The sequence below is a fragment of the Ovis canadensis genome, chromosome 4 (genome assembly GCF_042477335.2).
Source record: "Ovis canadensis isolate MfBH-ARS-UI-01 breed Bighorn chromosome 4, ARS-UI_OviCan_v2, whole genome shotgun sequence".
NCBI lineage: Eukaryota > Metazoa > Chordata > Mammalia > Artiodactyla > Bovidae > Ovis > Ovis canadensis.
The window spans coordinates 83285877-83313389 of record NC_091248.1 but is presented as its reverse complement, the minus strand read 5'-3'; the positions used below and the strand labels follow the sequence as shown (position 1 = coordinate 83313389).

The 27513-nt window shown below is 36.7% G+C and overlaps 1 protein-coding gene and 1 pseudogene across 1 annotated transcript in view; one reads left to right on the top strand and one right to left on the bottom strand.

Annotated features, from left to right (window-relative positions):
• The first annotated feature begins 988 nt into the window (after window positions 1-988).
• The window catches only part of TAX1BP1 (Tax1 binding protein 1), a 92905-nt gene continuing 66380 nt past the window's right edge, over window positions 989-27513 (top strand). Inside the window, exons 1-4 of the mRNA XM_069586765.1 lie at window positions 989-1175; window positions 7636-7804; window positions 18022-18124; window positions 24569-24756. Coding sequence (XP_069442866.1) covers window positions 7643-7804; window positions 18022-18124; window positions 24569-24756 — 453 coding nt within the window. The 5' untranslated portion in view covers window positions 989-1175; window positions 7636-7642. The remainder of the gene's footprint in view (window positions 1176-7635; window positions 7805-18021; window positions 18125-24568; window positions 24757-27513) is intronic.
• On the bottom strand, window positions 14952-15647 carry LOC138439042 (EEF1A lysine methyltransferase 2-like; annotated as a pseudogene).

The following is a 27513-nucleotide window of genomic DNA, read 5'->3' as shown; positions in this document are numbered from 1 at the left end:
TTTCATCTGCAAAATGAGATTGGTACTCATCTGTAAAGATTCTTCTGAAATAAATTCAAAGGTTTCAATACATAGGAAACAAATCAGTCAGCAGATAATTAGACATCTTAAGTATGTGGCAGTAAAGTATACTGAAGAGGATTTTGTATCTTCTTAATTTAGGAGATGCTTCAACATTTGACTTGATCTCATTTACCATCTCTTTTTCACGGTGATGTTGCAAATTTTATCAAGAGCTTTACAGCAATGCAGGAATATAAGGAATTAGAACAGAATGTACTTGCTTCCGTGGAGTTAGGATTTAACCGAATACTCTTAAGGCGGTAAGCTATATAACAAAGTGACTTTAGAAATTACAACTGAACAGAGAATACAGGGCAACCTGTATTCACGCACACAGAATAACAGGTAACAAAAGCAGTTAACTCATAGAATTAGGTCACTGCTGGAACAAGAGGAAATAGAATCATAGAGCACTAGAACTGAAAATCTCCTAGGAGAAACCGAGATTTCACAGAGAACAAAATTCCTTAGTTAAGTAAGCACCGGACTGGTCTACCACCGGGAGTTGGGAAAGTGCCCAGGAGTGAGGGGCTGCAGCAGCCCCAAGCGCGTGGTCCCCCTTTGCTTCTACGATTGTCTACTTTCCGAGCCACAGAATAACTGGGTTCGCTTAGATTTATAAACATCCAGGCAATGACATGGTACCAGTCCCTATATCTCTGGGCTACCCTTTCCACTTAACTGGTAAGTTACTTTTCAATTAAAATAATAATTAAAACGTCAAAAATGCACTAGCTAAACGGATCCTGTTTGGTTGCCACAGGTATCTGAGAGAAAGCGGAAGAAAGCGGAGGAATAGCAGAGCCCAGGGAACAGGCCATTTCGGGTTTGTTAGGGTCCAGGAGCCTACTGTCCGCAACCAGGGTGGCTAACTGCCGGGTGCGACCAGATTGACATTTCAGCGGTTAGGCCCGACCGACTCCTCGTGACGTCGGCGGCGGAAGGGGCGGGTCCATGGGAGGAAGTGACGTTTCACCGGCTTTTGGCCGTGTAGGGAGGTGTAACCGGTCGGTAGAGGGAGGCTGTGGTGGCGGAAGAGGTTCGGCGGCTGATGGCGGCTGAAGCTCGGAAACCTCTTTAACACTCCCCTCTTCCCGAGAGTTCCTCACTCGGTAAGCGCCTCCCCCATTCCGCCCCAGCGCCTTGCGTGGTGTGGACGTCCCCTGGAGCTCTGTCGGGGCTCGTGATACGCCCCTCAGTTCTGGAGTCTAGGGGCCTGGCTAGTCTAGGGAATGGTCTCCGTGGTGACGATGCTGCCGAATGACGATGCTTTCCTTCCCGAGGACAAACCTTTCCTCCCGGACTGTGATTGTGACGGGAGTGTGGGCAACTTTGGTTAGCAAAGGAGTTGGAAAAAGCGACCGGGGGCCGTCCCACACGGCGGGGAGGCCCTGGGATAGGCCTTGGCGACTTAGGGGAGCCGTGTGGGATGTGGGCCCTTTGGTTGGGGACGAGTAGCCAGCGACCCCCGAAAAAGAAAGTGCTTTGGCGGAGGCTCTGCTCTAGGGTGAGTGCTTCGTGGGTAGCGTCTGGGTTGCTGGGGTAGGTAAGCTTAGGAAAACACCTAGGTCGTGTCGAAATGGGACACTGAGGTTTGCCTGTGCGGAGTGAAACCCGTGTTTTGGTTTGAGTCGCCAGTAGATTAGGAGGCGGGGACTCCGTGCGCCTCGGGCCGTAGGCGGAGTTAGCTGTTTGTGCTCGATCTCCAACGTCACCTGGGTTGTAGAGTTAGTGAACGCTTCTCTTGTCTGCTTATAAATGACTGTCACGCCTTTTGCTCGAAGGGATCTTAAATCTTCCGAGAAGAGTCATGTTTGTCTTTGCTTAGGCAACTTGTCCTGATTTCACAACACTCCCTCCCAAAATCCCGGAGGCCCGCAGGTTGTGGACAAGTCCCGACAGGAGCTCGTCATTTTGGGGAATGTTTGCTAAGAGATTAGTATGCATGTATGTGTCCTGATAAACAGATTACCTTATTGGTAATCATTTTGTTTGAGAACGCCGTGACATTTGACTTTCTATAAATATTTTAGGTTTTACAAAGTAGTTATGAATCGCTTTTGTGTCAGGGACAGGAAAACGTCTTAAGTTTTCAACTCTCGCTAGTTGTAGAATAGCTGCATGCAGGAATTACTAATTGTAGTTTTGGAGCCCAATTCCAAAAGCGTTAAAAGAGATTATTAGAGTAACATGTAAATCTAAAAACAAAGTGGGCTAATTACCCTTGGAGTGCTATTCAGGTATGGAAAGGTGCCTTCGTTTTGTTCTTATCAAGAATAAACTTGATTTCTTGAAAGAATACTTGATTACGTTTTCTAGCCATTACATTGTTAAATTGCACACCCTTGTTTATACAATTATGGCTGCAGCTATTTGCGTAGAATAAACTGGTAAATATCCTTTACTTAACAAAATAACAGGTATTTTGGAATTATAAGTTTCGATCTTTTTTAATGATGTTAAATATTTTTGAAAGGTCTTAACCATGTTCCCTTTTTACTGTTTTGGGGGCATTGCCTCACACATGAAGTTTATTGGATTACATTCTTTTGAAATTTCGATATTACTAAGTAAAATTTTGGCTATATCCACCTATGGGCTTTTAAAGTTTAGTTTGTCTCAAACCCTTACAGGAAGGTAAAGATTCCCTCCCCTCTAATTTAATAAAAAGGCAGTTTCACAGCTTTTTAGGAACCACCATTTAAAACAAAATTAAGTGGTGTGCATGACACCTGGCAGAGTGTAATGAGTAGTGGTACTCCGCTGTAAGAGTTCTGGAGATTGGGAGGACTGTTAAGTGTGTAAACTGACAAATTGGTGGATTTGCTTCTGCCTTCCAGAAAGATCGCTGATAATTCTTTTCTGGTCTGTAAGCCAGCTGATACAGTCTTTGAGCTGAAATGTGAGTAATTGGAAGCAATTAGAATATTAGCTGTAGTTTTTCCTTTCAGATACTCAGCTTCTTCCCGAACTGTTTGGAGATAAGTTTGAAAGTTCATATATAATTAACTGAAAATTAAACAAATTTTTTTACTATTTCAACTACTGTGTGTAATGTGTTTCTATTGCAAGAGGTCATATGTGAGTTTTTATTACTAGTCTTTGTCTACTTTGGATTTACTAAGTTTTATTATGGAAATTTTTAAAATACCCAAAAAAAGAAGAGTTTAAGGACTCACTAGTTTGCTAATCTTGGTTTATCACCCCTGGAGTTTTTTAAGGGAAATCCTGGACATCAGGATATTTCACCTATAATTTATCGTCTTTAACTGGTAAGGACTTTGACAAAAATAAAATCACTATAATAATAGTATCACCTAGAATAAAATTATCTTATTTCCTTTTGAATTCTAAGTGTTAGAATTAGCAAATTATATAAAATATCCAAATTAGAAAGTTTAGTTTTCTGTACATTTAATGCACAGAAGTTCTTAGTATGGTCAACTTCCTACCTTATTTGATTAAGGTTTACACATTTTGGGCTAGTTAAGTAAAATGAGTATCAGAAGTCACTGGAAAAATGCTACCAGAAAAGCCAGATCAGGCTTGGGCTTGAAAAAGTTCCAAGAGGAAGAAGATAACACTGATATTCCCCCGCCCTCAATTTATTTTAGCTACTTACCTGAGGGCCCACTGCATATTGTCTATTATTCCTTAGATATCGATGAGTCCTCAAAAAATAACAAAAATTGGATTTTAGACCAAAGACTTAACAGAGTTAAGTTTACAGCGTAACACTTAAAAGGAACCCTAGAGATGTTAGGGAATAAAGCAGAAAATAGGGAAAAGGGCACTGCAGACAGCATGTAAAGGTATTTCAGACTTTGTTTCCCAGCCAGATATGTCTTTTTTCTTTTTTTGAACTGTTCTCATGTATTTTTTATTTTTTTACTTATGTAACATTGGTTTATTACATTAGTTTCATGTGTATAACATATTTCTAATTCTGTATATACTACAGCATGTTTACCACCAAAAATATAGTTTTCATCTGCCAGCATACAGTTGATCCCCTTTGCTCTTTCTGTCCCCCTTACTCTTGTTCTTGGTAAGTCTGGTTTGGTTTATTTATTTTTTGTTTGCCATGTTTCTAGAGGTGTACTTTATAGAGAATGGAAAATGAAATTTGATATGGTAAAGCTACTCCTACTTTTGTGGTAAGCACTGTATTTCCTCTCCAGCTGAGGCTGTTTGTTCTTTTTCTCATGCTATCAGTGAAGCTACACTTCCCAAACACTACCACAAGGTGATGCAGTGACTTTGCACATTACTTCCCCACTGGATGGTGTGTGGGTCTGTGTGTGTGCCTGTGAATCATTGTGAATTAACATTTTCAGTGAATTTTAACGATTTTAAAAGATTTACCATCTTTTCACTCCGTTTTTTTATCTGTGTGAAGAATGAAATATAAACTGTATGGGAATTAGATATTTTACTGTTTAAAAAGGATTGATTCATGTTGTAGTTACATTCAGATAACATTTATCCTTGTTAACTTTTTTATGAGTAGAAGTTATATTGGAATTAATTAAAAAAGTAATGAGAATGAAGTGACTTTTGTAAAAATATTTCTGTAGTTATAGTCAGATTGAAATGTTTAAAGAGGTTAGTGTTGGGAGAGAGATTAATGAAGGTTATTAATGGGATAATTGCAAATTATCTTGCTCTAAAGATTTATAAGCATCATGAATATATTTAATATCTGATAGAGTTTTGTATTAAAAACTTGAATTTTGGGGAGAGAGTTTAAAAATGAAATTTCTTGTTAATGTGTTTATTTAAAATAATGAAAATAGTACATTAAATATACTGGTAAAAATTCAGTCAATTGAGTTAAAAGTTGAAGTTCTATTAAGTCCTCTTTTCACACATAACTCGAGTAAAGACTGTAGTGTGTGCTTTTTAGTCCCTTTTGATACATTTATAAGCATATACATACACAAACACATATGTGTATTGTTTTAGTTGCTAAGTTGAGTCTGACTCTTGCGGTCCCATGGACTATTAAAGACCAGGCTCCTTTGTCCGTGGAATTTTCCAGGCAAGAATACTGGAGTGGGTTGCCATTTCCTTCTCCAGGGGATCTTCCTGACCCAGAGATCGAACCCGTGTCTCCTGCTTTGGCAGGTGGATTCTTTACCACTGAGCCACCTGGGACGCCCACATATATGTATATACCTTTATGTTGTTTTATATCTTAAAACTTTTCAGTGAAGTAAAAGTCTAAGTATTGATTTTTAAACGCTCTTGTAATTGAGGTTAAACAAAAGTTTAACCTCCTCTACCTTGTTGTATAACATATACTGTTTTGTTGATTTAGTTTACTGTAGGAACATATTTAAGTTTTACGAAAAAAGTTTCATTCTTAAATTACTTTTAATGTACAACATGGGAAACTCACCCTAAGCTAACTTTGTTTTCTTCATAGAAAAACATTACTGATTCACTTGTCTCAGTTTTGGTAGTTGTATCTAAAAGAGTTTGGTTCAGTTAATTTAGCTGTAGTCTTTCTCATGGATTTTTTATAACAAGTAGTGAACATTTTTTCAAAACTGGAATCAAAGGTTTTTTTTTTTTTTTTTTTTAAAGGAAGCCACTAAACTTGAAAGGAGATTATTATTAGTGGTTTTGTTAACATCATGACATCCCTTTGGGCCCAGGTTTGCTCAGACTATTCAAAGAAACAAAGTAATGAACACTTACTTTAGGAAGTTTCTAGTGTTGTGCTACCTTTTCATTTTTCTGAAGACTTTAGGTTGTCAGCTGGAGACTATTGACTGTTAAGTCTTTCTGTGAAGTAGAGTTGTTGGTAATAAAGCCTTTTTGTTAGTGGAGAGATACAGGAAATTTACTACTGAATGCGTTCTCTTTACCTTAGAATCCTGGCAAACCTCAGGTGGGAGAGGCTGGTAGACATCCAGCCTGGTATTCTGCCACAGTGGCTTTCAGGCTCACGAGTGACAGTCTCTTTGTGGGATGACCAGTATATTGTATATCCTAAAAGTACAAAGCAGTATCTTGACCATAAGAGAAGTAGAGAAGAGACAAAAAGAAAATTGGGTGTTTTCTGAAGTGTTATTTCAGAATTTTAAAGATTAGCTTTAGTATTTCAGATCAACAAAAGAAACATGGAAAAGCATATTATCTTAGATCTTCCTAGAAATAAAGACTTCTTAGTAATTGTTAAAATGTGAGTAGTGTTGAGAATTTGCTGTTAGTCTACTGGTAAAGACCCTAATGCTTTCACTGCCTTGGCCAGGTTTAGTCCCTGGTCTGGGAACTAAGATCCTGCAAGCCTCGCAGTGTGGCGCCCCCCCCCCCCCCCCAAATGTGATTAGTGTTACTTCTGTAGAAACTTCATGGATTGGTGAAGTAAATTAGAATAATTTGGTTAGCAAATGCCTTAACCCGGTTTTTCCCATTATTACAGAGATTCTTGTTTTGATGACTCAGAAGCAAGTGCCATTGTGTCAGTGGTATTGTTTCCTATGTGGTACTGTAGAAACAGTGACTGAAGTGAGTCTGTGACACACTGTAGAGATAGATTTTTTGAGTGAATTGTATCATTTTTTCAAAAGTAGAGCAAATGATACGGAAAACATTTAGGTTTTGAAGATTTTTATAGGCCACTTTCACCATTCATCTGCTAGCAAGTGCTGTTAGTGAGCACTCACTGAATCTATAATAGATTCTCAACAGTATGTTTTTCATTGACACTATATATTTAAAAATACATGTGTTTTTAATCAGTAACTATATGGAAAGGATGCAATAATGCTGGAATCAAGATAGAATGAAAGGGTAGAATTGGTATAGGTAGAGATGAACAAATAGGCTGAACTATTCCAAGTAGACCAACTGAGATTTTACATAATCTGAGAGATTTGAACAAGTGTTTACCAGAAGCCCAAGAAGATAGCCCAGTCCTGGGAATCTGTGAGAGCTGCTAATGGAGACTTAAATTGATGGTTTGAGTCATAGTCCAAATAGTATTTCTCTGTGCTGGCTGTATATAGGATTAAGATTACTTTGGGAGGCTTAAAAAAGAATGTGTATACACACACTTGCATGCAGTGCCCAGGTCCCAAAAAGTCATTGTCTTTTTCTAAGACTCCCTAATGATTCTAATATGTAGCCGGGGTTCAGAAAAGCTGGGGATCATGAATGTGGATCAGGAATGCATGACAGAGAAGTTGACTAGGCTCTAGGTGGAGGGATGCATTAGGTCGGATTAGGGAGGAAAGTGATGCAGGTTCAGGCGTTCAACATAGAAACACTGCTTTTGGTTTGCAAGAGGAGCAGAGGGCTGGGCTTTGCAGGAGAGGTGAAAGTTTGGTTTTTAAGTTTTTTTAACTTGTTGAACTTTCTGAACCATTTTGTAAATTAATTACTTCCCAGTTTGTGTTTTTATATTTAATCATATTGAAAGGAGTTCCAGTGTTTAAGAAGTATGTCTTTTCAATAATTCTCTGAGAATATCCACGTAATTTACTTTTAAAGCTATATATTTTCTCAAGGTATGAGTTTTTTCTTACTTGGTATCATTAAATATGTATAATTTACTTGTTTCAGATTCACAATGACATCCTTTCAAGAAGTTCCATTGCAGACTTCCAACTTTGCCCATGTCATCTTTCAAAATGTGGCCAAGAGTTATCTTCCTAATGCACATTTAGAATGTCATTATACTTTAACTCCATATATCCATCCACATCCAAAAGATTGGGTTGGTATATTCAAGGTAAGATAACTTTCTGCATATTTCTTCCATATAGGCACTCTTTATTTTCTTCTTAAGAGGTTCACAATTAGTTTATACTTGTCTTAGCTCTATGTTAAGGATTATTTTTATAAACTTCAAATGTAAAACATTATGTAACTTGAATTATTTACTAGTGCAGGGAAGTGTACAACAAATGTTAGGAACTTCAGTTCACTAGACTTTCCTCTCTGTGATCAAAAGGTTTGACTTAAAATTCTTTTCAAATTTTTTTCCTCCTATTTTCTCCATTCCTTACCTTAAAAAAAGTGATCTTTTCCTTTGGGTTGGTATATCATTTATGGTCTTGTAATTTGTAATTAATTTTGTACAGCTCTGCAGCTATGTTACTATCTTTTCTGTTGTCCCACATTGTTAAAATATTCCTCATATTGTCCCATGCTTTAATAAGAGTATTCTGTTTTACATGACTAGTAATTTCATTGATGGCAAGAGTCCCAGTTCTAATATTTTGCCATTATGTGTTACATTTAGTTGAAAATTACACTGAGATGATCATTACAGTGGTGGAAGTTTTTTGGCAATTTCAAGTCTTCAGAATGTAATGGAGAACCAGAAAATAAGAATGTCCATTTAGCAAAGTAATGCTGTAGATGTACAGGTAGTAAAACTTACTTTTCTGTTGGGTTATTCTAGATTCTCCCTCAGAAGCAATTTTTATATTAGCTATGACTTGTTAAAACCAAGACCATTAGGTATTGGAATTTTGATTGTGTGGTCTGTATAAGTTAAATAGTAAAGTAGAAAAATAAAAGTAGCTGCTAGAATTAGGTACATTGAGAGTATGAAGTAGTGAAAGTCTGGCCTAATAGAGTGAGGAGGACAGAAATACTGTATGGGACAAAACAAAGTTCTGGCATTTAATCATATTTCAGTACCTTTTTGAATCTCTCATCCTTTGGCATTGCTGGATTGGTGAGTTATTTACTCTCTTTTCTTTAGGCTAGTCAAAATCCATTATGAAGATACATTCATTGTAAGCTTATTATGAAATCAGTATCATTTTTAATTTTACATAAGAGATGAATAACAAGTTAAAGACACTAAGAATTGGTATTTTCTTGAAGAGTGAGACAGAGAGGAAGAACAGAGCAGGGAAATGAGATTGAGGGAAGAAAAGGGCATTCCTGGCAGGAAAATGGCGTAAGCAAAGGCACAGGGGTGAGAATGAGAATGAGTTAGTGAAGTGGAGGGAGATGAAGTATCAGTCTTTCCAAGGAAAACCTTCAGTGTTAAGCTAAGTAGTTTGGAAACTTTTCATTATGTGCAGCGAGAAGTCTGCATATGTCGGCTGATGTGTGATAAATGTTATTTCAAGAAGATAAATCTTTACTTTTTTTTTTTTCAGACTACTTATTTTTGTCTTCTGGTCCCCCCTCCCATTTTTTGTTAATAACCTATTGTTTACGCCAAAAGTTTATGACTGTCTCATCAGATCCAGCCAAACACAATTGTGTCAGTTTTACTGCCTATTTCCACATTTTTAATATCACTGCTGTAGTTCATGCCCTCCTTATCTCCTTCTAAGACGATTGCAGTAGGTTTCCTGTTTTCCCTGCTTTCATTCTTAATGCCACTCCTCCTTTTTATCTGTTCTTCAAAATGCTCTATATATAATAGAAAATGAAAATCTGAACATATCTTCCTCTTGTTTAAGTGGCTCTTCATCCTCTGTGGGATAATGCCAAGACCAAATAACTTAGGGTGCCAAATAGGGCTCCTTTATAAGACCTGATTTATAGCTTCCTTTTTTACATTGCCTGCTTATTTTTGGCTTTCATAATGCTAATGTATTATCTCTTGTGCACTCCAAGGACTGGTAACCCTTCTTTAAGCAGTAGTACTTACATAAATAAATAATAAATAAATTTGAGTAGAATACCCTTTCCATCTTGCCTGGATGATACTTAAAACTCAGTGGGAAGTTGAAGCATGTAGTAAAAACTTCAAATGGTACAGGAAAACTCAGGGGAAAAAAAAATCGTGTTTTAATACTATTACCTAGCAATAAGCTGGAGAAGGCAATGGCACCCCACTCCAATACTCTTGCCTGGAAAATCCCATGGCTGGAGGAGCCTGGTAGGCTATAGTCCATGGGGTCGCTAAGAGTCAGACACGACTGAGCGACTTCACGACTTCACTTTTACTTTTCACTTTCATGCATTGGAGAAGGAAATGGCAACCCACTCCAGTGTTCTTGCCTGGAGAATCCAGGGACGGGGAGCCTCATGGACTGCCGTCTGTGGGGTCACACAGAATTGGACACGACTGAAGCGACTTAGCAGCAGCAGCAATAAGCATTGTTAACATATTGGTATATATCTGTAAATAATAATTTGTCTATAAAAAGTATACACATATGCTGTTGATGCATTGTGAAATTCGTGGAAATGTTTCTAAATATTTACCATTAAATAGTCCTTAATATAGACTTTATTTTTTTTAATTTTGTGTCCGTTTATTTCATAGGATAAGTTCTTGGAAAAGGAATTACGACGTTTGTGGCACTGAATGTTTTTAAATACTTGATATGTACTGCATATTGCTGTCTAGAATGATTTTGATGGATATATTGACAAGGCAGGCAGGGAGAAAGTGCCTAGATAGTAACTATAAGGGAAGGAATGTGTGCTTCAGAAAATGTTAAAGAATTTAATTTTCCTGGGACAGGTACCAGTTTTAGAAAATGAATAGGAAAAGTTTTTTTGGATCATGTTGTCGATTGTTTTAATATTTAGCTGAAGAATAACTTTTAAGCAGAGAGTAATAGAGTTTAGAAGTGAACTTTAATCTTACAGTGCTGAATAAGATAAATTGGAATTAGAATGGAGGCACAGAGAATGTATAGACCATCTTAATTTCTAGTTGAAATAATGCAGGCCTTTGAGAAGGGGATCAATTGTGGGTAATAATCCGTAGGAAGCATCTGTAAGGTTTGTCAGCAATTAACTGAATGTGTTGGCACTGAAACTCATTCATTAAATATCCTCAGTGAGGAGGAACAAGGTCATGTGCTGAGTAGGGATGAGGAGTGGGGCTAGGGGTGGGGATCTTGAGTATGGAGAAGATTTGGTCTTGTTACTGTGGAAGAATGGGGAATTGGAGTAGGTTAACCAGGAGATTGTTGAGCAGCTGTGAGTTTGTCTAGAGATTGAGCACCTAGAATTGAGTGAATTCCAAAAGTGGGTATTATTCACACTGCGAATTTAAAAAAGAACTCAAGAGGGCAAAGGATACTAGCATGGTTTTAGGTGCATTACTGAAATGGTTAACTGACCATGAAGTCCAGGTTGGGTAGGGGAATGAGTGAAGCCAGACTAGGGATGTAGGCTGGGTTGGAGATTTTCATTTTTTCCTTTCAGTTTTTCTCGCTCTTCTCTAGTGTTGGTTAAATTACAACTAAAACATGTAGCATGTTTGTTTATTCTTTATACTTTGCAAAGATCTTTCATGAGAGCATTATACTCACTATTTTGCAGGTGAGGGAACTGAGGTCCAGAAAGAAGTGTCTTGGTCACTCCAAATTAAACTTTGGAGCTAACGTTTGAACCACATGTAAACCACGTGTAAAACTTCAAGAATTGTTCTCAGCAGTTTGGTTAAGTGAGAGATCTAGTTTTTCAAAGTTAACAACAGGATTCCTAAAAAGTTCTGTGTGCATTTTATGAGTGATTGGATTGAAGTTAAAAAAAAAATACAGGAAAAGATTGAGAACTATACATGATGTCATATCTATCTTCAAACCCAACATTAATTGCAATAAAATATTTAATATGTCCCATGATATTTGTTTTATTATAATCAATTTGATTTGGTCTTGATTGTATAAATATTTTTAAGAATTTATTTATATTTAGGCTATACTCGGTACAAATTAAATTAACTTGTAATTAAAATAATTTAAAGGTCCATGAGACTTTTTTTTTAACTGTAAAGGAGTTATAACAATTCTCATGTTTCAGAGATACTATTCTAGTTGTGGAAATTGGGAGTGCAAAGTGATTATGTCATGTTGTCCAGAGTCACATAGGCAAAACCAACCTTCCCAGTAAGATACTATTCTCACTGAAACCTTACTGACACCAGATTAAAAAACTTTAATTTCCTGGTATGAAAAGTGAAACTAGCAGTGATTTTGTGCTTGAATATCTTGTTTCAAGTTTTTTTTCCCTCTTCTTTGTTTCTCTTTGCCTTTTCATATATCTTCATTCTGCTTCTTCTGTCTTCCTGCCCTGTCTCCATTCCAGTCCTTTCTTATTTTTTGTTTTTGAAAAAAAATTCTCCTGTTGTAAAAATTATCATAATTTTAGAAAACTTGGAAAAAACAGGGGATGCAAAAGATAAAAATTTAAGATGGCCAGTATAGTCCCATCACCCAACTATGTGCGTGTGCTCTAAGTTGCGTTAGTCTGTGTTTGACACTGTAGCCCACCAGGCTTCTCTGCCCATGGGATTCTCCAGGCAAGAATACTGGAGTCTGTTGTGCCCTCCAGGGGGTCTTCCCAACCCAGGGATCAGACCCTAATCTCTCTACCTGTTAAGAGTGGTTACCATTATTAATGTTTTAGAAGTGTTTCCTTTCAGTCCCTTGTTTTTTCTTTTAACTCAAGGAAGGATACTTTCAGTCTTTTTTGAACGCATATATTTTGAAAATAGCTGGAGTAGTAGTATATGGGGTCGCTAAGAGTCGGACATGACTGAGCGACTTCACTTTCACTTTTCACTTTCACTTTTCACTTTCATGCATTGGAGAAGGAAATGGCAACCCACTCCAGTGTTCTTGCCTGGAGAATCCCAGGGACGGGGTTGCCTGGTGGGCTGCCGTCTATGGGGTCGCACAGAGTCGGACACGACTGAAGCGATTTAGCAGCAGCAGCGTCATATGGCGTTTTATATGTCCTGAATTTTTCACTTATGATTGTAGCCACTTTCTCAATAAGTAGCTCTATAACATATTATCTCATAGAGGGACATTTATGTTGTTTATGATACGATATTTCTTAGACTGAGCATTGCATCAACCTTTGTGTATCTAGGCATTTTTGCAGTTCTTTCCTTTTAAAAAAGAAGGACCTTTGCTCTTGTAATGATTTTTGAAAATTACAGTATATACAAAAGAAAGAAAATTAATACCCTTACAAAGTGTACCCTCACCTTCCCCAGAAATACCTGTTGCTGTTTGGTGTATGTTTTTCTAGAATTTCAAAATTCATGGGCTCATTTTTTAACTGTTTTTTAGGTTTTGTATTCATCTGTACATAATCAGCAAACATATTTCAGTGCCTTACCTGCTTCATGTCCTGTGTTTGTCTCCATTTATATCTCCCCCCAAACCAGTCCCCACTCTCTCTTGTCTTTGCAAGTGCTCTCTGTGTGCTCTCATTCCTAATGTTTCTTTCTTTTGAGGTTTCTCCAGAATTTACTAATACCTGTATTTTTACTTGATAAACTTGTCCTTCTGATCTTCTTTACATTTGCTTTCAGAATTTACTAATGATTAATATCAACATGTTTTTCTAAAATGTTAATCCTATTTAAAGGAAACACACTTGCCATTTTTTTCTTCCGTGTTATTCTTGTTTAATTTCCTTTTTTGCTCTTACTTTGCCAGTTGCATTAGTAACAGAAGAATGATGTCCAGTAGTATTGTTAATTCCCCAAACTGGACTAAATAGTGAAATATCTGTTGTTTTGGTTCTTTCCTAAGCATAGATAGGCCCTCTTAACTGGATACAAGTGGATAAAAGCAGTATGTTTTGACAGTTGTAGGTAACTTTGACTGCCCCATTGTTCTAAGTATCATCATAATTCTCTCTGCCATTTATCAATGTTTTAAAATTTGCTGTTATCAACTCTAAATGTAATAATTTTCTTTATGCTTGCTGCTAAGGGACTAAAAGGCAAATTCCCTTGCATTTCAAAGGATTGGACTCTGCACTCCAGAAATCTGATCAAGTTTACAAGATAACCAAAAAAATAAAAGAGAAATAGTGTGTGTCTTGGACACTGTGGTGTGATTTTTCTAATTTGTTTACTGTTCTGAAACCATGAATGCATGCATAATTTCTAGATGTCCAAATTCTGTTTCTTCCACTGTTGTCCTTCTATTGTGTGTGGAAGTTTAGATGTTAGACATAACTATCCTAAAGGGATCTGTACTCTGTCTTTCCAGATTGAGAGACTTTTACATTATTTTTTAAAAGTGTTTGCTTGACATGCACCTCATGTTAACTGTTGTTCAGTTTTTCCTTCCTTAAAAGGAATTTAAAGTATAGTCCTATATTGCTGATTTTTATATTCAGATTGGGTTGCATCTTGCCCCAATTTCTTGGTTGGCTTAGTGTGGGATACCTGTGATGTTTTAGAGCATGGTCTGCCACTCCCTTGAGTTGCCCAGATTTATGCAATAAAGGAAAGCAAAGTATAAGTTAGCACTGTGGTCACACAATAAGAAACAGCCTGAATTACTGTGATTCAGTTATAACACAGCAAGGACCAAACCACTTAACATATCTCTTAAACATTTTTCTTATGTGATAAAAGATCTCACTTCCCCCATTAATGTTTTTCTTATCCTGAAAGACAGCTAGAAACAGCATTTTCCACCTTTACCTTACTGTTTCTTTTGTCAATTACATTTTATTTAGGAATAGTATAGTCAGTGACTGTTGGAAGGAAGGAGGTGGAATTTCAGAAAGTATGAGAGTATATCCTGCTAGGAGAAGAGTGAGTAGAGTCCTAGTGGTAAAGAGCTTGAACTTTAGGTTTAGAGTCTGACTTTGCCGTTTACTAATTTTTTTCCCCCCTGTAAGTTCATTTGCTGCTTTAAAGTTTTAACTGTTCAGCAGTTAACAGGATTTTTTTTTTTAATCTGAAATATATTTACATCTCAAATACAAAAGAAAACTTTAAAATTATTTTTGGTTGATCTCTAAAACCCAACCACTTACAAGCCTTTTTTTTTTTTTAATCCAACCCGTTATTTCTACTCAAAATGTGCATCCTGTGTACTTACTAAACATTTACTTGCACTTGCATTTTCTGTGTCAAGTCTACTTTGATGCAGAGCTTCTTAAAAAAGCACTAACTGAATCTGTCCAGTGAAGTCTCATGTTTTTTGGAAAACCAATGTTGCTACACAGTTTCCAGATTGGCTGCCAAAGCTGAACGTGGGTGTGGGCAGCTCTTTGAAAAGTTCAGATCCTTCACCGAAGTCATCCAGCAACTCTGCCTTGGTCCAGTTACATGAGGTTATTAGAAAAAAGCCTTTCACTATCAACACTCTGGAGAGAGATTTCAAATATTGCTTCCTCTTCTCAATTGCATTGTCAGGATTAAGGCTCATGGCATGAAACGTCCGTCCCTTTGTCAACACAGATAATGAAACCCACACAACTTTGTGTGGAAGGGTTCAAAAAGTCTTCTACCTTCAAAGTAACGTTAGATAAACCTTCTTTCTCTGTAATACTTCCAGAAAGCTGTATTGCAGAAGGAGAGTAATCAATTCCAGTAACATAAGAGAAATCAAATTTTGCAAGTTCAACCAGGAAAACGCCAGTTCCCAATATCAAGCACTGAAGCATCCAATGGCATCTTGTGTTTCTGCATCCACCTTATTAGTCGAGTCCTACTCTCCAAACCAGATTTCTCCTGTATCTCCATATTCTTGGAAAGTTTGCAGTTCTCTCTTATAGACAGCATCCCAGTGCTCTCAGGTTCCCAGAGCAGATGGGACAAAGCCATCCCCTCTAGGACCGGCCCCTGAGGATTGCACCATGGCTCCAGCGCTGCTGTCATCGTCCATGCCCTCTACTAGTTTCTTAATTTGTAAGATAAGGGTAGTATTTTTTCAAAAACAAAAAGTGTATTTATTACTGCTGTTCCCTATGCCACTTGAATCAGGTGTATATAATTGTGATATTAGCAGTTCTGTGTGTCCGCCATCACAAATATATGGCTCACTAAGCATGTTTTCTAACCACCTGGTCCAGGTAGAGCCTCTTCAGTTAGGGAGATGTTTTTCAAAAAACATCTAGCTCTAGAATAGTATTTCTTTCCAGACTAGCATATGGACCGGCATGGGGACAAAGAATGCAAGGTATAACTTGTACCAGGTTTATCTTTTGGGGAATACTTCAGATGGGTTCTTTTTCAGGAGATGTTAGAAGCATTGGGAGATAGGAAATGAGGGACAGAATATCTTAGAGTTAAGCTCACTGTCCCTAATAGGTTATGTGTCCTTGGGTATTAATGAATAGTAACATTTCATGGACACTCACATTCCAGCATTGTGCCAAGTGTCTTTACAGGGCTTACCTCATTTAATACACATACAAGCCTTTGAGATTGTTAGTTATCTTCATTTTATTTATTTGTTTTATGGCTGTGCTGGGTCTTGGTTGCTGCACAGCTTTTTCTCTAGTTGTGGAGAGCAGGGGCTACTCTGTAGTTGCGGTGCATGGGCTTCTCATTGTTGTGACTGCTCTTGTGGAGCACATGCTCTACGATGTCTAGGCTTCAGTAGCTGTGGCTCCCTGCCTCTAGAGCACAGGCTCAACAGTTGTGGCGCACGGGCTTAGTTGCTCCAAGGCAGGTGAGATCTTCCCTGAACCTGTGTCTCATGCACTGGCAGGTATATTCTTTACCATTGAACCACCAGGGAAGCCCTATTTCTATTTTAAAGAGGAAGCAACAAAAATAACTTGTCTGAAATCTTAAAACTAGTAAGTGATCTTTTTCAGCAGTCCGACCTTACTTTCTGTGTTGTTAATTACTACAGCATACAGTGCTTGCAAAAACTACCTTTTATGGAGTGCCCATCGTGGGTCAGGCACTCTGCCAAGTGCTGCTTTTATGTTTATTATCTAATTTAATCCTTCTGACAATTCTGAGAGAAAAAAACTGAGCCTTAGGTCAGGGAAATCACTTACATGATGGTTTCCTTAAGCTTCTTTCAAATGTTTTTGACCATGACACAGAAAGAAATAAAAATTCTGTGATTTGACCCAGCAGAGTCGCATGCAAATACATACTGAAACAAATTTTCATCAAGCAATACTTGGCTTTCATGCACTCTGATGCTTTCTAATTCTTTCTAATTAAAAAATAAATGTGGGTATGAATTACTAAATTGAATCACCACTTAGTCTACTGGATTGTGACCTACAGTTTGGAAACACTCCTTTAGAGACTGAAGATAGTAATACAAGATTCTTCCATCTTCAGTAGTCTGGAATATCTAATCCTAGGTCAGTCAGAATTGTAGAACATATATGTAATCAAACCTTGTGGATGATGCATAATTTCTTGTGTGTGCACAGTCACATCGGACTCTTTGTGACCCTTTGAACTGTAGCCCACCAGGCTCTGCTGTCCATGGGATTTTTTCAGGCAATACTGGAGTCGGTTGCCATTTCCTTCTCCGAGGGGATCTTCTTGACCCAGGGATTGAACCTGAGTCTCTTGTGTATCTTGCATTGAAGGTGGATTCCTTACCCACTGAACCATCATGGAAGCCATGATATGCTGGCAGATGTATATCTATTTTCTGTTTAAAACATATCTAATATTATTATGACAGTTCATCTGGAAAATAACTGAGATGTATAACGTATAGGTTCATGTTGTTAGTTGGAAATATTTTAGAGATTGATGGGATACAGGTGGTTATTTTGTGTATGTGAACACCTTAGGAATAAAAGCAAAAATAAGTTTTTACAAAATTTACCATGCCTGTAGGCAAGACTTAACTAAAGATGAGAGACTAGTGAAATTTAATTAGTGGATTTAAGGAGGAAGGAGAAATCTAATTTTAAAAAAGCACTTAAATTTGAGGCATAAAATAACTTTTAAAAACTTACGTTTTGTGAAATCAAATTTTAAATGAAACATAAGTTTTTATATTTTATCATATGTGTGCTAAGATTTTCCATGGGAAATTGGATATCAAATTGCATTTTAATACATAGAAGTTCTACTGTTACAGATTTTTATAGCAGTAGGTTATAGCTTAATAAAGAACTATAATAAAAATTTGATGTGCTTGTTAAAATGCCCATGATTTGTAAACATATTAATGCATGCTTTAATTTCAGGATGCAGTAAACAATATGCTGTAAGATATCACTCATATTAAGCCACTTACTTTATAATATCTACTTTTTGTTGTTCTCCTTTAGGTTGGATGGAGTACTGCTCGTGATTATTACACGTTTTTATGGTCCCCTATGCCTGAACATTATGTAGAAGGATCAGCAGTCAATTGTGTGTTAGCATTTCAAGGTAAGAACTGAAAACAGAACTCAGTGAAATTAGATGTTTTATTGCCATTAAAAATGTTGTACCCTGTTGTAATTATCAGCTTAGGTGTGTCCAGTAACTAAAGTTAAATTAGTGTCTGTCTTTATCAAAAGTCATAGAATGTAAATATCTGGTGACGGTCTCATGATACCTTATGTAGATAATTAAACATTGTTTTCCTTATTTCTTCATTGAAGTCTTGATCACTTTTTTTTCAAATGAGAAAATAATGCTGTTACTGATACTAGATAGTAAGATTAAAGGTCAGAAAAATATTGTATATGAAAACCACAAAGATGATTCATGGGATTTATAGAATAGAAATTCTGTATGGAAAGTTGCCTATAAAAATGGATGTGGATAATACAGAATTTATTTTGTCTTAGCTTGGTGTTATATACAGAGTTTAAAAAATCCTTTTGAGGAAGATAGACCTAGTATTGTCCCTCCCCACACATTCCACCTTCACAAAGGTGATAGCTAGAGCTCCAGCATCCCTCCTGTGGCCGTGAGGTAGAAGACCAAGACAAGCACATACGTTTGTCTTAACATGCCTGAGTTCCCAAATCAAGGTCAGCTGGTAACTGCCTTCAGATTTCTTGTTATGTAAAAAACAAAACAAAACACCTTGTTGCTTTATTTTTTAAAAACACAACAATTTTATTTAGAAATCTGTAACAATTTGCTGCAGAGTGATTTTTGCATTAAAATTGAACTCACTTCAGATCGTATTAAAGCTCTTTCTTAGTCTTATTTATATTGTGGACTGTTTTTGGTCTGGGGAAGCTAATGGACTGTCTCAGTGTAATATTTTAATACACATAAAGTCACCTATATGGGTGTAACAGCTTATTTATTCGTTCATCTATTAATATCTTGGTTGCTTCCAAGTTTTGGCAGTTGTGAATAAACCTGGTAGAAACAGCCATATACAGGTTTTTGTGTGGATGTGTAAGTCTTCAGCTTATTTGGATAAATATCAGAGTATGATTGCTGTTATGGTGAGAATATATTTTGAAATATATTCTTCCCATGTAGCACTAGTGGTAAAGAACCTGCCTGCCAATGCAGGGGATGTAAAGATACGTGTGTTCTATTCTGCATTGGCAGGCGGGTTCTTTACCACTAGTGCTACATGGGAAGAGAAGCTTCTCTTTCTGAATTTCCCCTAGAGGAGGACATGGCAACCCACTTCAGTATTCTTGCCTGGAGAATCCCATGGACAGAGGAGCCTGATTGGTTGGCTATAGTCCATAGGGTTGCAGAGAGTTGGACATGACTGAAGTGACTTGGCATGCATTGGTAGGAAACCATCAAACTTTTTCCAAAGTGGCAATATTTGCATTCCCACCAGCAATGAGAGAGAGTTGGTATGGATTACGTCTTTGCTAGCATTAGGTGGTGGTAGTGTTTTGGCTTTTGGTGGTTTATGTTTTTAAAAAAACTTAACAAGGTAACAAGGTTTATCAGTTGGCAGTGTGATCATATATAGCTTGCATATATATTAATAGAAAAAGTTTCCTTATATACTGTGACAGGAAACACATTCAGAGGATACAATTTGTGCTTGTAATAAAGACAAAGATTTAGGTCCTCATAGATGTTTTATAGATTAAGAAATTTACAAATTATATATGTAGTTTATCTTTTAATTCATGGCCGTTTTTAGATGATCAAATTCAAATGTGTATATTGGAACTGATTTTGTTGTATTTGTTATTCAAAGTTGTGGCTTTATTTCCGGTAATTGTTCATGTGGTTAGTTTTCTTAGAATAAAAAGCTTAACAGAATTTGTTATAGTGACTAATGAATTTGCTTATTTATGACAGCAGAAAGTTTGTTTTTTTTTTAATTTTTATTTTTACTGTATTTTACTTTACAATACTGTATTGGTTTTGCCATACATTGACATGAATCCACCACGGGTATACATGCATTCCCAAACATGAACCCTCCTCCCACCTCCCTCCCCATAACATCTCTCTGAGTGATTCCCGTGCACCAGCCCCAAGTATGTTGTATCCTGCATCGGACATAGACTGGCGATTCGATTCTTACATGATAGTATACATGTTTCAATGCCATTCTCCCAAACCATCCCACCTCTCCCTCTGAGTCCAAAAGTCCGCTATACACATCTGTGTCTTTTTATGACAGCAAAAAGTTTGAAAGCACTTAAAAAAAAAAGTACATCCAGTTTATTTCTATTTATACTGTAAAAGGATTTTCTTGGGAGCTAATTTACATGTTTTTGAAAATTCATAATTTTTACTTTAAAATTCAGAAAGAGAAGCTTCTGCTTGCCTAGGAGTTGTTATATAGTGAACTCAAGATAGAATCATGAAAAACATGGTTATATTAGAGGTAGAACGAATTTAAGCATAATCCAAATAATTTTGCTCATTTTGTGGAGTAGTGATGAGAATCCTGAAATGCAAAACTCAGAATAACTAATAAAATATGCATAGGTATAATTGTTTTCCTAAATGAACCCTTATTTATTTACTATAATTTGATTGCCAATGTTACAGGCTATAAAATTTGACTTGGAGTTTGGTTTTTACTTATTCCTGTTTTCAGTGTTATTGATCTGATGAGCTCTATTTCTAGGTAGCTTTGAATCTCAACTCTGAATAACTATATTTTGTGTCTTAAGTGGTATTGAACCATTTTTAGATTTTTTCTGTACTGGTCTTCATTGTTTTGCATGGGCTCTCTCAGGTGAGCAGGGAGGGGCTATTCTTTGTTGCAGTGTGCAGGCTTCCCATTGCGGTGGCTTTCCTTGTTGTGGGAGCACAGACACTCTAAGAGAGTGGGCTTCAGTAGTTGCAGCACGGGGTTCGGTAGTTGTGGCTTGAGGGCCCTAGAGCGCGGGTTCAGTAATTGTGGCACATGGGCTTAGTTGCTCTGTGGTATGTGGAATCTTCCCAGACTAGGGACTGAACCTATGTCCACTGCACCACCAGAGAAATCCTGAGCCATGTTTTCTAGTGAGTTATTTTTGTGATATTAAAAAAAGCAGACCTTGAGTATCTAGTCTGTAGAATTTCTAATGCCATGATACCAGAGCTGCTTGCTGCTGCAAGTCTCTTCAGTCATGTCCAGCTCTGTGCGACCCCATAGACGGCAGCTCCTCTGTCCCTGGGATTCTCCAGGCAAGAATACTGGAGTGGGTTGCCATTTCCTTCTCCAGTGCATGCATGCATGCTAAGTTGCTTTAGTCATGTCCGAACCAGAGCTGCTTAGTCAAACTGTTACTTTTGTTTTCTGTTTAAGCTTTTAAAGTAAATGTAGTGGCCATTTGCAAAGTTACTCAGCCACGGATTAATAAATTTAGTAGAAGTTATTAAGAGGATGGAGTTTTTAAAACTTTAAAAATTTATTGCTAGATAAATTTATTGTGGCTTGCAGGATGGTTAGTTCCCCAAGCAGAGGTGGAACCTGTGCCCCCTGCACTGGAAGTGCACAGTCCTAACCACTGGATCCATAGGGAATTCTCTGTTATTTTAAAAAATAACTCTATTTTGAAATAAGTTTAGATGTACAGTTGCAAAAATAGTATACAGAATTTTCATCTGCCCTTCAGCCAGCTTCCCTTAGTGTTGACATGTTGTATAACCGTTTATTTAAAAAAAAAACAACAAATTTAACATTGGTACAACACTATTGGCTACAGTAGTACAGACTTTATTCAGATTTCACTAGTGTTTCCAGTAGTTTTCCTTTTTTCTGTTCCTGGATCTAGTCCATAATCCCACATTGTATTTAGTTGTCATATCATCTTCTTCTCCAGTTTGTGATAGTTCCTCATTCTGTCCTTGTTTTTCATGACCTTTCATTTTTGAAGAGTAGTTTTCAGTTTTGTTTTGGTAGAATGTTCCTCATTTTGAGTTTTTCTGATCATTTCTTGTGATTAGATTGAGGCTATACATTTTCAGGAAGATTACCATGAAAGTGATGTATTCTTTTCATTGCATTGTATTAGAGATTACTTGATGTCTGAATGTCTAATTTCTAGTAATGTTAGTTTTGATCACTTAGTTAAGGTGATGTCTGCTAGGTTTCTCTACATTAAAGTTAGTATATTTCTCTTTGTAATTTGATGAATATTATGGGGAGCAACTTTGAGATAAGCAAATGTTGTTTTGCCTCAAACTTTGACCCATTAATTTTAGTTATCCATCAGTGGATCTTACCTACGACAGTTACTGTTGTTGTGTTTGTCTGATGATGCCTTTTTATTCTCATTTCTTGTACATTATTAGTTGGAATTGTTGTGTTAGGAAGAGTTGTCCTCTTCTCTCCATGGATTCATGGAAATTTATTTTCTTCTGTGGGATAAAGTCTAATGTAACCGGAGACATTACTTTGCCAACAAAGGTCCGTCCGTCTAGTCAAGGCTATGGTTTTTCCAGTGGTCACGTATGGATGTGAGAGTTGGACTGTGAAGAAAGCTGAGTGCTGAAGAATTGATGCTTTTGAACTGTGATGTTGGAGAAAACTCTTGAGAGTCCCTTGGACTGCAAGGAGATCCAACCAGTCCATTCTAAAGCAGATCAGCCCTGGGTGTTCTTTGGAAGGAATGATGCTAAAGCTGAAACTCCAGTACTTTGGCCACCTCATGCGAAGAGTTGACTCATTGGAAAAGACTCTGATGCTGGGAGGGATTGGGGGCAGGAGGAGAAGGGGACGACAGAGGATGAGATGGCTGGATGGTATCACTGACTCGATGGACGTGAGTTTGAGTGAACTCCAGGAGTTGGTGATGGACAGGGAGGCCTGGCATGCTGCGATTCATGGGGTCGCAAAGAGTCAGACACAACTGAGCAACTGAAGTGAATCATTTTTTTGTTGCTCAACTTGTTTTGGCTTTGTTTGGCTACTGGAAGCTCTGTCAAATGGACTCCTGTGGTTTTTGACACCCCCCTCCCCCAGTTTTTTTGAGAACTTTTTTCTTATTTTCAAGAACCACCAGATATTTCAGGCTGATACTATATTTTCTCTGCCTCCCCGCTCCCATGGACAAAGATTAGCTATTTTTTAAAGAAGGAAGTCAAGTAAAATTGACATCATAATAGTAAAGGCTAAAATTTTCAAGATCTGAAGTAGTAATAGGCATAGTGAATACAGATTTCTGGGTCGAAATCAATATTGAAGATAAGGTGAATAGATTGATCTGTGTATTTCATTTCACTATCATTGAATGCTTTCTTTTTTCAAGTCATTCTGGGAGATTTCAGAATTTTGATATTTATTAATAATCTGCTCTTAGCATTTCTGAGGTTTGTGTGTATGTGCTCAGTTGTGTCCCACCTCTTTGCAACCTCATGGACGGTAGCCCACCAGGCTCCTCTATAGGTTGCCATTTCTTCCTCCAGGGATGGATGTTGCCTATAAAACATATATGTAATGGTAATGCAAAGCATACTGTGGAGGATTTTTGAAAAAAATTAATTCAATTTTTATTTATTTGGCTGCACTAGATCTTAGTTGCAAAACACTGTTTATTTAGTTGTGGCATGTAGGATCTAGTTCCCTGACCAGGGATCTAAGCCAAGTCCCCTACATTGAGAGCTCGGAGTTCTAGCTATTGGACCACCTGGAGAGTCCTCTGAGGTTTTTTTTTTATAAAATCCCTTTTTACCTGTAAAAAATACCATGGGAGCTTTGGAGAGGAGGTAAAGATTAATTTTGAGCTGTAATCCAGCAAAATTTAAGAGGGTAGCAGTTGAGCTAAAGAAGAAAGGAACAAATATTGAAAACATTTGTCAGATATTGGGCTAGATGGTATACATAATCCATGATACTGTGAAGCTTTGAGATAGCTGTCTTCAGATACCTTCTACAGATAAGAAGCAGGCTCAGGGAGGTTAAATATATAACAATTAGTGGTAGAGCTGGGATTCCAGAATAAATATTTGTGGTTCCAAAGCTTGTTTTTGTTCTGCACAAGTAGACCTCATCCTCTTTTTGCCCTTACACAATTCACATGTACGGTATATTCCTTCTATTAATATCTCTCCTTTGCATTTAATTAATGTCATTTGAGAGAACATTTCTTTAACTGATATATTTCTACCCCTAGTCCTCCTAGGTTTTTATGCTTACTCTTCCATTGCTCCTCTTCCAGCCTCTTTCTCATTGATAACTACATAATTGACTCTCCCAGATGAATTGGTTTAATCTGAGTGAAACTACAGGGAAAGAATATTCTGAAAGTATAATCTTAGACCTAAGATAAAAATATGGGCATATTTAGGGAAGAAGAAAGAGTCTGGTTTTGATAGACGATTTATGAAGGAGGAAAGAAAGACATCTTGAGTGTCTAGAAACAAGGTCAGGAATAAGAGGAAATAGCAAGATTTGTTAAATACAAATAATTTAATAACAATAAATACTAATTTTTTTGTTTATACTCCTTTTAGGATATTACCTTCCAAATGATGATGGAGAGTTTTATCAGTTCTGTTATGTTACTCATAAGGGCGAAATTCGTGGAGCAAGTACACCTTTTCAGTTTCGAGCTGCTTCTCCAGTTGAAGAGTTGCTCACTATGGAAGATGAAGGAAATTCTGATATGTTGGTGGTGACCACAAAAGCTGGCCTTCTTGAGGTAGGTACCAACAGGGACTGGGTGATTGATAAATTTACATTATGAACTATATTTTTTGTTATGAACTGTGGCTTTAAAATAGTTTTAAAGACAAATCAGTTGTTGCTCAATTAGAAACAGAGTGTTTGTTGGTTGGCATTTTAAGAATTTTCAGGTTGTCCAAGACTATAACCTGAGAATCAAATGCTTTTTAACTAATGAACTTAAAATATATTTTTTGTTACAATTATGTTACTGATTTCACTGTGGCAGGGACTGTCCCTAGACTTATTAGTATTTTGTGAATAGTATATAGATTGGCAATAAGTAATTACTGAGATAATTTAGACCTAAAACTCCTAATGTTCCCTTACCCTAACCTTTTTCCTTTAGGGATTGCCTTATCTGTTGATTGTAGAATAGTACAGATGTGGGGGTGAAGCTGATGGGAAAGCAGTATAAAGCAATAATGTGTGTGTTAGTCACTTAGTCGTATTTGACTCTTTGCGATCCCATGGACTGTAGCCCACCAGGCTCCTCTCTCCATGGAATCCTCTAGGCAAGAATACTGGAGTGGGTAGCCATTCCCTTCTCCAGGGATCTTCCTGACCAAGGGATCGAACCCAGGTCTCCTGTATTGCAGGCAGATTCTTTACTGTCTGAACCACCAGGGAAGCCTTTGTAAAGCAGTAAGTCTAACTGTAATTGGATATGAACCTTATTTCACTATGCTCCAAGCATGCTCTATCCCAAATGGGATAGTGAAGCATCCTGGTCTCTTAATTTAGGTTGAGGATTTTTAGAATGATTTCTTCTCCTGATCAAATGAATAAGCTGGATTAACCATAATTTTTAAAAAAGTGAAAAATCTTATTGTTTTTTATTAAATATTTTGGAGTCATTTCACCAAAGGAAATTTACTGTGTAGTGGTGTAAAAAATGCCATGTAATTTTAATTTTTAGTACTTATTGAAAAGGAAAAACTAGAACATCATTTATATTTCAAGATATTTCTCAATGTCTTTACCCGAAACCTAGCAAATTAGAATGTTATGTTTGAGTTTCTGTGAAAAAATACTTTAATTGGTTCAGTATACATTTTTTATTAATTTACATTCCTATTTAGTCTACAGCAAGTCATTACTTATTCTTTATACTCACATGGATTTTTATATGTAAATCTCTTTTATGTCTTTGGTTTTATTTACCTTCAAAAAGAAACTGCAGAAAAAGGACGAGATTATAGATACTGTACAGTTGAACTAAGAAAGTTAGAAGGAACCTATAACTTTTATTGTGAAGTTTTTCATATATTCCCTTCCTCCTTCCAGAAATTCCTCTCTTATCTTAAATAAAGAAATGTAACTTTTATAGGGTGACTAAAACATTTTGTAGTGTTGACTGCCTGATGATCAAGGTTTTTAGCCTGGTATTTGAATGCTAGTCAAAGATGCTGAAATAGGCCTAGCTCTTACAAAGAATGCAGTGTTTATATTGGAGTTTTTTGAATGCTTGTTAGACCACCCTGATTTCAGAACACCTCCAACAGAAAAGCAACAGGCATTTTGGCCTCTACCTCTCTTTTGTGCTCCCAAGTAAATTGGGACATTGCACAGTTTAGTTCTCTTTTTCCTACTCTTTTAAAATGTACTTTGTACTTTATAGAGAAAATTTAAATTTCTGTCTCTTAGGTAAATGTTTTTGAGATAAAGTATTTATAGTCTGAACAGTTTTTTGACAAATCTTTTAAGTTTCCACATTCATGAAAATCTTTAATGAGTTTACTAAAAATGCACCAAATTAGTACAAGTTTGAGACATTATTTAGGGCACTGTTGCATCAATGATTGAGTAACAGTTCTTCAGTTTGTGAACCTTGATGAGATCTTAGGTATTTAAAAAATAGATATTTTTGGGGTAGAGTGGGTTATTTTAAGTATGGACTACCCATTGTGTGTGAGAAAATTATTGTTAAATTTCTTAGTTATAATAATTGTAGTGGCTAAGTACGAGACTGTACTTATTAGGTGATAGCTTGCCCTGTGTACTTAAGGAGTGAAGTGTCTGCATTTATGTTTCAAATGCTTTAGCAAAAAAAAAAAAACCTACATAAACTTACATATCTATGTATTTATAAAATAAACATGGTGAAATAATAATTATTCAGTTTAGATTATGGGTGAATGGAGGTTCATTGTAAAATATTAACCATTTTGTATGCTTGTATGCTTGTATGCTACCAGAATACAAAGTTGGGGGCAGGAATTGGACTTCTATATAGTTTTATCTTATTTTAGTTAAAAATTTCTGCTTTTTCTGCTTAAGATTCAGTGAACTCTTCAGAAAGTATATGTCAATTAAATGAATCACTGGGAAATAGTAGTTCTTTTATGATGGTTCAGTCATACTGGGTCAAAGTGAATCTTTAAGCTGCCAGAAAGTTTAAAGCCCAAAATAATTTTTTTAAAAAATAGAGTAAAAAGAAATTCAGTGAATACTTAAACTTTTCTCTTTTGAGGGCATTTACTCTAGTCATTTTCATTTAGTCTGATGGAAGAGATAGATGGGGCATTTAAAAATTTTCCAGCTCTTTAACTTTTGTAAGAGCCATTTTAGTGTTTAAATAATTAGAGTTTGTTTCCATGACCTTGGGAAATTAACTCGGGGTATACTGGGGGAAAACGTTTTTATTTAGCTAAATGTATAATGCTTCTGTTGTGAGTCTCCTTTCTTCTTCCCCTGTTAGAATCAGACAACTTGCTGAAAGAAAAATATTGAC